Here is a 12,934-nt window from a genome sequence, read left to right on the forward strand (position 1 = left end):
TCTTTCCTCCATTTCAATGTGCCCAAGAAGAATATAGAAAGTCATCTCAGTTTTGAAAGTCCAGGTAGAAAGAAGAATGTAAAAAGAAAAAAAAAGTTAGACCTGGGGATATTTATTTCGCATAAACTGACCATGAACTGAGCTCAGTTATACATCACCTTCTGTGGTAGCCTCTATGTATTAACCATCTCCAGTTAATGGGGACTGTACCAACAAATCACTCAGACAAAACCCCTGTATATCCAGCATATTTCTTTATGCCTCAAAATAAATGTACTAGCAAAAAACCTCCAAAGCATTGATATTTTAAAAACTTGACAGGATGAAAAATATTTTAATGTCCCAAGGTAAGAAATGACTACTGGCTTTCATTCCCTCCCTGGCCTGGCTCTGGACCCAAGCAGGGTAAAAACACTGTTTCAGAATTGGGCAGACAACCAGCTGAAGAGCCCTGGGACACAAACACCATGTCTCTGCTGCCTGAATTCTGCAGTCTTCTCTCATCAGCTGCCAGTGGTCTGGGACAAACACAAATTCTGCTCTCAGAAGCGACAGAAGAGCAGGAAACTTGTCTATGACACCCTGGGAGCTTCAAAGGAGAAAGCCAGCAGGGACAGGGGAAGGACAGTGCAATGCCTGCATGTGACAGAGGCAGCAGTCCCCTGGAACAGCCTGGTTTGTCACACAGCTCTGAAAATGAGACACATCACAGCTAGCAAATCAACCCCTCTTCCCCTCTCCATTTTACAGAATAAGGGAGAAATGGGGTATCCTCATTTTAAGGCACATCTCCTTTTTAAGGATCAACTCTCTTTGGAGGCGAAAGATCAAACATGAAGGGCATGAGAATCAAACAGGTTAAAAGTTTCTTTTTATATCCTTCTTTAAAAGAACACTGATTTTTGAATGAGATATAAAAGGTATGGCAAAATTTTAAGCATAAGACCACAATAAAATGTGACAATCCTGAAAAACTTTCAACTAAATTAATTTCTACAAAATATATTCCAAAAATGCTTTTTGGACCCCTACATATGAAAAGCTACAATATGTGGAAAATAAGACCTAGATATACATACCGTAGTCATCTACACTTACAGAATAGAAAATATAGCAAATGACAGAAACGGTTTTAAGTCTCCAACAAAGCTTTATTTTTTTTTAATGTAATTTTTTTTTCACTCAGTATACTTTTTTTCACTAAGTACATTTAAATAAAAGATTTGCCAATCCTCTTCAGATAGATGCTCTGGCAGTATTGTTCATACAGCATTATGAGCTAACAAGACATGGAGGAATACAGTAGTTTACCTCTGGGCCCTTTGTGATACCATCTGTTTAAAGCCATTTACAAAACACTGCAGCGGCTCCAGAGCAGCACTGTTACTCTGTGTGCACACAACAATGTTCGGAAAGGACACCCTGCTGTAACATATAACTAAACAAGCCAAAGCTAAATTTGCAGCTTGAAAAGTGGGGTGTTCACTGGCTGCAAATGTGTTTTGATCTCAGGTATTAGTGAAAATGTAACTATGTACTCTGCTTATCCCTGTGTCCTTACACATAACTAATCCTAGCTTCAATTATCTTAGATTTTCTATACTTTTTTTCTTTTTTGTGCTGGTGAGAATTCAGTTATTGAGAGAGCTTTTCTATGACAGGAGTTGAGGGAATTCCTACAATAGAATTTTTTCCTCGTCTTTCCATACAGCAAAGAAGGATTAAAATAGGGAAATAAAAAGAGAGGAGTGGAAAGCTTAGATGACAGTGTTCCTTCTTCTTGATGACTAAAATAAATTCTGAGCTATTCTGAAGAGTAATAAAAATTTCAGGACCTGCTACATAAGTCATCACAATCATACAGGCCGAAGAGTTGTCTGAGAGAGCCAGGTAAGCAGAGAAATTTTGAAGATACAGCAGCTGAAGAGCTCCTCAGCTGAAATTTTCCATGAAGAAATTATTTCTCATGACAAAACCTTTTTTAGTTAATTTAAGAGAACCCATACAGTACCTTGCTATTGACCAAGACAATTGCAAACAGGTGAAGGAGGTCTCTGACAACATCTTCCTTTTTATCCCTGCCTAAAAATTCAGGATCCAAAGAGATATAGCAGTGGTGAATGTTGTTCATACTTTAGCCCTATTCTGACTAGACTTTAAATACCTGCTAGACATTTCTTTCTATGTGTGTAGTGGAGATACATCTTCCTCTCCTTTGACAAGCACCAGACTGACTGAATGACAAGACCGAGTTTCAGTCCCAGCTCTTGGAATTCTAATTGACAGTGATTGTTTTAGTTGCTCCCTGCCATGGCGCCCTTAATTAATCTTGCTGCAAAATGAAAACACCCTAATTTATTTTAAGGAAGTACAAGAAAAGCACTTTAACAATCAAATAAAAAAAATTTAATCATTAAAAATTTACTCTGATTCTGATGTACATTCTTTGTAATCCTTATCTGCAGTAGGATTTGAAAGCAAAAAATTGTTTTTCTGGTAGTCAGTTAGGAACCTTCAGGAAAAAATACAGCAACAAATCACATCTTCAAATGAATCACCAAAGCACCATTGATTCTACTGACTGGAACCTCATCCACAAGATTGATGGTGAAACTACACACGCTTCAAAGTGAGCCTGAGCCATGCAGCTTTGTCTCCCTTTGCATTTCTGGTTTGTAATTTTGTTTTTAAACTCCAGGAGGCCATAAAGAATTCTAGGGATTGCACAATAAAACCTGACAGTGGAGGTATGATTAGAGCCATGTTAAAATTGTGACAACTAGGGCAGCCAGGCAGTGTCTTAAAGAAATACTGCACAGAGATTATACTTAAGATAAGGAACATCTGCTTGCTGAGGGGCTGTGCTGATTGGGAGGCTATGATGGAAATCTGATCATGGCATAAATCCATTTGTAAAAGCAAAAGAGTATCAGACTGAACTTTTTTCCTATTTTTTTTTTCTTTTCCTATTATTTTATTTTTTTAACATTAACCTATTGATATGAAATGAAATGACCATCTACAGCTCCAGAGATTACAGGACTGAGTAGAAAAAAAACTTTTCAAGAAGCCAGCTGTATTATTCACAGTCAGGATAAAGAACAGCATCTGAGTCCCTTCTATTCCATCACAGCTGCAGGCACGGTGATCCATTTTTTCCCCACCTACCTAGTAACACTCATTATGGCAGTAATCCAGCTTCTAGAGGAAACAAAATTGCAGTATGGATGGAGTGAAGCTTCACTAAAATATATCATAAAGTTTAGCAAAATGCATTGAATCAATTCAGCATTTCAGTGTGCTACATTTATCTCCCTATTAAGAAGCTGCTGAAAAGTACCTGACTGCAAAATGCATAACTTCAGAAAAGGCAATAACACCATGTCTTCTGCATTCCCCTGGAGAATGCTTCTTGTTCCAAGTAAGGAATAAAACACCTGGTTGATTTTAAGAATAAAGCCCAAGTCTCTGGTTATGGTAAAGGACTTATTTCCTTGGCCTCTTGATGTTAGAAACTTGGTGTTAGGTTTTAGAAGTTAACTCAAGTGGAGAGGGAAGATGACAGAAAGGAAGGAAGGAAGAAGTAGGCTTTTTTGAGAACACAAACAACAGTTATTAATACTCTGTGAAATCATCACTATCAAACCGTCTATTAACGTTTAGTACATAGGTCCTTTCTGCCATCTTCATAGGCATCAGTGACAAGCTCATACCACTGAACTGAGGATGCTGTGAGGAAAACTGACAGAATAAATGTGAGGTTTACTCTGCAGGTTTACTCTGCAGCAAGTTCCTCGTCTGCAAGTACAGAGCAGAGAAACCAGACCTTCTTGAGCTAGGGTGAGTAATTGTCTAGCCGCATGAGTAATTCTCTAGCCACATCTCATCATGCTACCTGTTCAAGAAACAACCACCCTTCCAGGAGAGAAACCCAGGACCCAAGACTGACCCCCTGAAGATGTGTGGTGGGATTGAAGGTGGAAGCCTGCTGCTGTCAGCACAGGAGTGCCCTGGAGCAGATGCTGTAAAGATGATGTGCGCCACTGCCATCAGCAGATCCCAGTGGTGTCCGGCAGGGAAGCTCTGGGCAAGAATCTGTCTCAGCTCCCTCAGGTGGCCAGACACAAGACTGAAAGGATGTGGCATGGATTACATGAGAGACAGATATCACATTTCCGAAACAAGGACAGCCTTCATTAGGGACAACAGAAGGACACTTGAAAGTTTTTAAAAGCATCTACAAAGGCATGTAGTGAAGCAAGTTTAAGCACCTGCAGATTTGGGAGCATTTTCACACCACAAGTCTGGATTCCGTGGAATTAATTTTTAAAAAATCCATATTTTAAGAATTCAAGTCCTATACTGAAAGCAGCCCTATTCCCCAAAAATCCTAGGTTTGCCCCAGAGCAATTTCTCAGAAATGAATGATATGTGGGATTACAATTTTGAACATAACACATGAAAATCTCCTATAAAGGATAATTTGGATTATCCTCCTATAAAGGATAATCCAAATCTGGATTATCTTCTATGATAGAATATAAATAAATAACTTGATAATATCAATCATAAGAGTGATTTTATGATAAGCACATAAAAATGCATATAGGTATGTGACTCACCCCCCACAACATTCATGTAAAACATACATTCCTCTCAATGGAAACAGAGTTAAGAGACAGTTAATTTTCCTCTGCTTTTAGGGCTTGGGCACATGACTTGGCATCAGCTGAGCCTTGATAGCAGACTTAATGTACCACAGAATGAAATGCGTTAGCCTGTGTTTCTCTAAAATGTCACAAGGGTAATAGCATGAAAACCTTCTGATGCTAAGCAGCTAATTAACCCCCAATTAGTCAACCCTGCCCCTGAATATTGCTGATGCAGCCACATCAGTAAAATACAAATGGAATCAAATAATATCATAAAAATTTTACACTAACAAGTAGAAGTAAAGATCAGGATGTAGACTAATCTTTGCAAACAAAATTAAATTATCTCTCAACAGAGAGCAGAAAGGGAAAGACCCCTCAAAGTTAACATAAATGAAACATTTTAATATGATTAGAGGACATGCCAAATAAAATTTAATAGCTTGCTACATGAATCCCAGTAAGAAGCGCTCTCAGAAGAAAAAGGTCAAATAGTTTGTATTCATCACTATTATTCTCCCATTTCCCCACAGCTTACAATTTTCCAATCACACATGTATGCTATAGAGTAGCTGACTTTGAAGCACTGGAGTGGAAGTGTTATTTTGAAATCTACCTTCTGACAAACACCTTTCAGCATCATATTTCAGAGGCACTGTGAGAAAGTAAAATGAAATTACAATGGTTAGAAAGTGGTTCTGGGGACCCTATATCAAACAGGTCAGGTAGCTGAATGATTCAGGCCATGAGTATGTTTTAAAAAAAACCCTGCCAACCCCAGAATTTTTTTAATTACACATCTATTGGCAAGCTAGGTGTAGATAAGAAAAAAAAATAGTGATGTTAAATGAATGTCACTCAGAAATGAACAGCTCTATATACAGTGACACAACAAATATTCAACTAAAAATTTAACTCTTCTTGATTTTTTTTTTTACCTGATAGGTGCACCTTTGGCCTGTGCAGGTCTCAAGAGTACAGTTATTGTAGTAGCAGTTTCATTGAGAGATGCATCCACTCCTTCATAGTCTGGTAAAGTGGGAGCTGATTAATGTTGAGGGAACGAAAAGAACAAGAAACAAATCAGTAAAAACATTTAGTATTTTTATGAGGTTGTGACTGCTTGGATATAGAACAAAGAGACAATCTTTATCAGCCATGTGAGTATTTTTAGACAGTTTTTCCAGTCAGACACATCCTTTTACTGCATCGTGAATGGGATTTAATGAACAAATGATAACACTATCCCTAACCACTTCCCATCAAATCATGACATCTCTCAACTTGAAACAGTTTTATTCAAGGAGAGAAATAGAGGGAGGAGGTAACTGACAAGAAACCCTAAACTACAATAAAATCCACATTTTTTGCAGCAGTTTTTCTACCCTTCAAATAACTACAGTCACCATGTCAAAGACCCAGCTTCTACCATCTGCCTTGAACAATTTAAGAACCTTTCATATTTCCTCTTGAACATCATGGGAAACAATGCCAATATCAACCAGTGTGTGGGAAAATTGGATTTATATAGATATGCATCTGTGGGCTAGAACTGGATCAGGGAATCCGTTCCCATGCCCATTCCTATCAATGGATGGCCAAGCTGCTCGTTAATCAGCTTCAAAACCACTATGAAAGAACAAAATCAAAGTCAAAACCAGAAGTAGTTCAGGAATTGATTCACTAATGGGCTGTCAGACTGTCACGCCTCCACGGCAGCAGCATTTGTTGTGGGTGGGATGGCTAGTGTTGGCAATTACTTCAACCATCCACCTTTAATCTGCTGCCTGTTACAGTCCTTGCTGGTAATACTGTTGCTGACTTCAGCCCCAGTGCAAGGAAAGAAACAGGATTTTCTGCGAATCAGAAAAGAATAGATTTCCAATAATTACTAATTTTTCATAAGTTTGAAAACTATCTGCATGTTTGTGTTTTTTTTAAAATATGTGGCTGTATCATTATAAAATCATTTATGAAACCTGTATATTTCAAAATGAACTTTCAAAAAAACTTGTTTCCTATCAGGACATGAATCATTTGAGTCATAATAATTTTACAGTACTATATCAATAGATAGAAGAGCTCTGAAAGATTAAAAGCCTTGCTTCATTAGTCCTAGATCCTAGATGAACGCAAAACCTGCTCTTACTTCAGGAAATAATATTTTATAGACTTAATGTTCATTTAATGGTAATTTTAAAATTACTGCTTACACCATGTTCACTAGAATCACAGTAACCACTTATAAGATTAGTTTAAAGGAATAATTTCAGCCCTCATTAAACTAAAGTTAGCATTTTCTGAAACATGCATCGCTCCATATAAAGTACCAGTTATGCAGAGTAGAGCTGGACAACAGTTCAGCATAAAGCAAGATAGAAAGAAAAGGCTGAAGTCAGATACAAGGGGTCTCACAGCCTGCCTTTGAGCTTTCCTAGCATTAACCACATCTTCCCAACTAACAAGATACATATTCTGTCTAGAAAGTTGTGCTATACTGGATTCTGGACAAAACTGCCAAAATTTCTATGTGGAAAAGAGGGCATATCTGAAGAAGCCTGAATTCACTGTAGTCCTAAATAATCCAAACAGATCAAGGAACTTTTTTTTCCTCAAAGTACTGAAATATCAGACGTGCTAGCAAGATATATACCTCTTTTCTTTCCCTTCTACAAAGAGGTTAGAAGACAAGTATGCAAGGACTACATCATTATAAAATCTGAAAATTTATGAACTACACCACCATAATATCTGAACATTTATGAATTTGTTGTGAAGAAACCTTTAAAACAACCTGAGTAAAATATCAGACTCCAAAACAATCTAATAGCTACATAAACAGAAGAGAACATATCATTTGGTGGGTTTTGTGCATTGGTTGTGCTGTTTTGAAGGGACAGGGGTATGAGGAGTGCTAGTGCTTATGTGCTGGGGTGGAATTCCACAAACTGTTCCAGTTAGCAATGACAACTACAGCATTTTGTTTGCTACATAATTGAAGGAGCTCTACCTTGAATTTTCTCACATTTTGATTTATGGGTGTGTTTTCATGTACTGTGAGGAGACAACGTGAACTGTATCCCACAAAAATCATAGGTGCATTCTCTTACATTATTAACTTCTCTTTAGAGGACAATCTGAGTTTCATTATGACAGTTAATGAGGAAAATACCCAGCTTTGTGTTGTTTAAATACATAAATGGCTGACTTCTTTGATCTTTGCCAAGCTCTAAAGTCACCATGTCACAAAATCAAGTTTCTCTGAATATAGCATTGACTTATCTTCCACTATCAACTGCATAAGCCACTATCTTATTTTTTGAGAATAACATTGAAATTTGACAAAACATTTCATTTGACATAATTGTCTTCCAGAGTTTACAGTGCATTATTAAGACAAATAATGTCAAAGTTGGTGCACTGCAATAAATCAATAAAGGCACAAGGAAGCAGGCCTATGTGAATCTGGCAAAAGAAATTCACACATTGTCTCAACTTCCCTGACCCCGTTACAGCTGTGTGCTGCTAAGTAGTGTCACCTTCAGTAAGTCAGTAATTTTCTGCACCTGACTTTACTAACCTGCAAAACAGATGCAGTTCTTAGTGACCTGTGGAGTGTTGACAGGCCTAATTAATTAAGGTTTACACAGCACTTCAAAATCTTTGGATGAAAGTACTGGATTACACAGAAAAAACAGTTCACAACTACAGCTGAGCAATTTTCACCTTATGCAAGGATTTATCCCTGAACGTATGCTACCCTGTGGTGAGTACATCCAGAAACATTTTTAGTAACATAATTTCTTAACATGGTAGGATTTTTTGTGGGGGTTTTCTAAAGCATTTCACAATTTCTCAAGTCACACAAAAATATTCAAAAGACATTTCCTCCCTCCCCTTCCCTGTCTTTTCTTTATGTTGTTGTTTGTTTTTACCTGAGATATTGGTTGTTACATTGATGGTAGTTGCTGGTCCAAACCCTTTGACAGTGCTAGCACGTATGAAGAACTGGTAGGTAGTACCAGGGTGCAGGTGAGAGAAGACGTGGTGTGTGCTGTTCCACAGCTTGGATACTGTCTGTGGAGGTCCTGCCACTGGAACTGCGGGATCAAATGACTGTATACTGCTATAGCTCACCTGGGGAAACAGTAATTTTTGCAACAACTCTTAAAAGTTTTGGCACAAGGGATTTAGGTTAGCTTGGCTGGAAAGGAAACAAAAGACACATGCTCATCTAGCTATCCATTCATCTTGGGGATACCACAGAATCACATGATCATTTAGGTTGGAGAAGATCCTTAAGATGATTGATTCCAACCATTAACCCAACAGTGCCAAGTCCAGCACTAAACCAGTGAGGATTTCATGTGTACTACTGAAGAGTTTGCCTTACTTGAAAAGCTATGCAGGCACCCTTCATAATTGCTGTTGGATGACACACTCCCTTGCTGGTTATTGAATCACCATGGAACACTTTGAGTTTCACAATTTGATTTCTCTGTAGCTGCTCTCTCAGGGCTAATGTCACTGTTAATCCACTGCCTTTTGCATCTGTTTCCAACTAAAAATTAAGGAAGCATTTATCTGCTTTAATCTCATTTATAAACTGCTTTTTCATAGTTTATGTATGGAAAATTTCACTGTTACATTCCACTGAGGGGAAGTCAGCAAATGGCTGAGTGGGGTTGAGCTGCCCACCTGGTTTAACTCACACTATCTCGTGAATTTAGTCTATATTAAATGAATAAGTAAATAAATAAATAGATAAATAAATAATTTTTAAGGGTTTTTGTTTGGATTGTTAGTTTGCCGTCCTATAATTCACTAATATGCAAAGTTATATCTTTTGTTCCTTTAAAAGAAGAGTGCTGGAAAGTGTGGTGTTTGTTGCTCAAATCAGGTTGTGTTACCTGCCAACCTCCTGCGGAGGTCCCCAGAAGGCTCATAAAGTAAATACACTTTAAACAGAATTTATATGGAGGTTATGTAAAAATCTAATAAAGCTTAAAGAAATATTGCTCCAAATTTCATAACCACCTTACTTTTCATGTAACCTTTGCTTCCAATGAAGAAAATTTTGCAGATCATGGCTGTCATGGCTTTGGAATGGTATGTAGTAACAATAAAAGATATTTAAGGCACTTGACAGGAATGGACAGTCAAATGCACAATAATTACAAATTTTGAGTATCTAACCACTACAGAAAATCATGTATTCAGTAAATGAAAGGAGCATACTATTGAATAGCTGCCTAAAGAGCATAAACACTCACTGTCAGCCACCCCTCTTGATGTACCTCCCCAGCCCCATCACACGCTAGTTATGTGTTTAATGATTACCTCATACTGAGTAATGATGCCATTTGGATCCACAGGTTCCTTCCAGTTGAGGAAGATCTTATCTTCAAAAGGAGTTCCTTTCACTGATTTGGCAGGTATAGGGCCTGGCACTACAAACAAAATGGAAGTTTTAAAAATAGGAAACTTGAGACAGAAAAACTAAAGAGATGACAGAACATCCTATTAAAACCAAAAGTGAGCATGGGTCTATTTTTATTAATATTCATTTGCATGCAGAAGGCAATGGTAGAGTGTGTGAAAAAGCACTTCAAAGTGTATTTTGTCATTTGCAGTGCAGAGAGAGCATGAAGTTGAAACATTAATGTTATCCCCACATATGGCTTTCAAAACTCCATGCAAAGTTAAATTGTCTCATAATATAGCCAGGGGAAACAGTTCAAGCTAGATTACAACTTCAGGGAACATCACTGAATTCTGTAATAAGCGTATCTTAGGACAAGGACTACACGGCTCTAAAATTCTTTTAAATGGAAAAAAATCAAAGGCAAGGAAGAGTTTCTGTTACACAGCTTCTTCCAAAGGAGAGAAATTCTTACAAAACAGTTTTCAATCACATCTTCTTATAACTTGTTTTAAAAGTAATCCTCATTTAAAAGAGAGGGCTGAACACAGGGAAGCAACCAAGCTTAGCTGCCATTTCTTTCAGCCTTTGACCTCCTCGTGTGCAGAAGGATCAAGACTACTTACCTCAAATGTTTCCAATAAGAGATGTTTTCAAAGCTTTGAACTGAACAACACCAAGATGACCCTACTTTCTTTTTTTTTTTAAACAGAACCAATATCCCTGGAGTAATAACAAGTCTGAAATGTCACCTCAGGCCTCTTTGCCCAAATGATTCACAGCACCTGGTAATCCCATCAACACCAGGCAAGAGCATTTAGTTATCTCCCATTACAGCTTACAAGATATTTTTACCTACACATACAATTCCTTTTTATCAGAGCAGCTCTCCAAGATTTGAACACACATGTGCTAAAAGAAGGAGGTGAGCATAAGGGACCGCCTGGAGAAACTCTGAACCCAATGAAACACCTTCCCCCTCAAAGACACAAAGTTGTTCAAATTTGCAGTCTTTCAATCTAAAATGTCATTTCTATTTAATATATTGACATATATTTCTGTCTCCTTCTAATAAGCCTACTTTCTCCAATGCAACTTTCAGTGAGCCTTATGCATGACACTCCTTAAATATTCATTATCAAAGCAGACTGAAGTTTTACAAAGAGCAAAAATAAATTAAAATCCAATGGATCAAAGGAAGCCTCAGGTGCTGCGCTAGCAGCAGGAAAGAGGGAGTGGTCTTTCCCATCACTGAAATTTATTTCAGTCTACATGCAAATTATAAATGATGATCTGACCCTCAGTGCAACATAACTTGGCACATTAATAATAGATTTAAGTAGTTAAAACAGCCCAGAAGTAAATAGATGAGAGCTTTGCAGAACATGTTAATCTAACTGTCATAAGAAGGCTTAGGAGAAGTTATCTAAAATTAAAGTCTGGTGCTTTTCTTCAGGGTCCCAGGATATACCAGGCAGTGGATGAAGGCTGACATGCAGTGACAGCCCCTCTGCGCTGTTTGTGTCATTGAGAGACTTCCTATGGGCAATGGTTCATTTTCATGGGAAAACCCTACAGTATTTCCTGACATCTCAAAAGAGGTATGAATATACCCTGATCCACATGACATTTTCCTTGGGAGATGCATGCACAATTTTTTGTGTGTGCATGTACATCTGTGTTTGGGAAAGAACACAGGTAAGCACCAGGGCATGTACACAGTGTATGAAATTTGACATTAAACCACATCAAAGTATGTGAGGTTAAAAGAAAACAGACAAGATTGCTCAAAAACATGCAAAATACTTTTTGTGCAGTGCTTTAAAAAAGAAACGTTTCATATTCAGTTGAAACTGGGTGTAGGGCTCTACATTTGATGGTTGCATAAATCCTCCTACACCTTTGGTTTAAACACTAAGGTGGGAGACGCCTCTAGGCTCATCACATTCCATGACTCTTTTCTTCTCCTGCAATACAAAGTTTGATGCTTAAGGCAGCAGAAGCAATGTAAAAGTGACTGGAATTACGTGATCCCAGTTAGTGCCATGCTTCTCTTCCCCCTGGCATGGGAAGGGTAGGAGAACAGAAGATATCACAGCAATGAACAGCCCAGTTCAAAAAGATCATAAAGAAAAAGAGAGCAAGCATCTAAAGAAAGAGAACAGTAATTCCCACAAACCTCATCCATCCCCACAAATTCATAAAAATTAATGTAGGGATTAACTTAAATAATTTGGGAACTCAATATTTTGATGGTCTGAAGTTTTTTTTTTTCTTTCCATTTTCCAGTTTAACCACAGTAAAAATGTCTTTTAATTGCACTGCTTTACCAAAAGGGTAAAGGGAGTGAGGAGAGAGAGAAAAGCAGGATCAAGAGAATTTGTTTAAAGAACAGAATATCTTCAGGTTAGTCAAAATAATTCCTTAGCATCTTTGTTTGTTCTTTTATGTCTTTATTATTAGATCAGTATTTGTTACAAACTGAAATTTAAAAGAAGGCCAAAATTAGTAAAAAAATCCCTAAATCAGCAAAAAAACCCAAACCCTACCAACAAAAGAACAAGGAGCAAGGTAACCTGTTGGTAACCCTACCCTGAAGACTCAAACTACATTTCTCCATGTAGGTAGCCTAGCTGTCTATTCCCTGCAACTCCCAGCAAGACTAAAGACCTCAGAAATTCCTTAAACTTCACCTTTCCAAAAGAGTGTTAAGAGCCTTCTCTTTTGTAGTGGATTGACCTTGGCTGGATGCTAAGTGCCCAGCAAGCTGCTCTCTCACTCCCCTTCCAGCAGGACAGAGGAGAGAAAATGAGATGGAAAACATTTAGTGGGCTGAGATAAGGCAGATTACCAAAGAGGG

General features: G+C 37.8%; 1 protein-coding gene across 1 annotated transcript in view; it reads right to left on the minus strand.

The window, feature by feature from the left end:
• Positions 1-12,934, minus strand: part of PTPRK (protein tyrosine phosphatase receptor type K) — a 297,434-nt gene that overhangs the window by 71,924 nt on the left and 212,576 nt on the right. The window contains exons 9-11 of the mRNA XM_031066727.1: positions 9,993-10,102; positions 8,588-8,789; positions 5,591-5,696 (exon numbers count right to left, since the gene is read on the minus strand). Of these exons, the coding sequence (XP_030922587.1) occupies positions 5,591-5,696; positions 8,588-8,789; positions 9,993-10,102 (418 nt within the window). The remainder of the gene's footprint in view (positions 1-5,590; positions 5,697-8,587; positions 8,790-9,992; positions 10,103-12,934) is intronic.

Source organism: Geospiza fortis, unplaced genomic scaffold, assembly GCF_000277835.1.
Source record: "Geospiza fortis unplaced genomic scaffold, GeoFor_1.0 scaffold98, whole genome shotgun sequence".
Lineage (NCBI taxonomy): Eukaryota > Metazoa > Chordata > Aves > Passeriformes > Thraupidae > Geospiza > Geospiza fortis.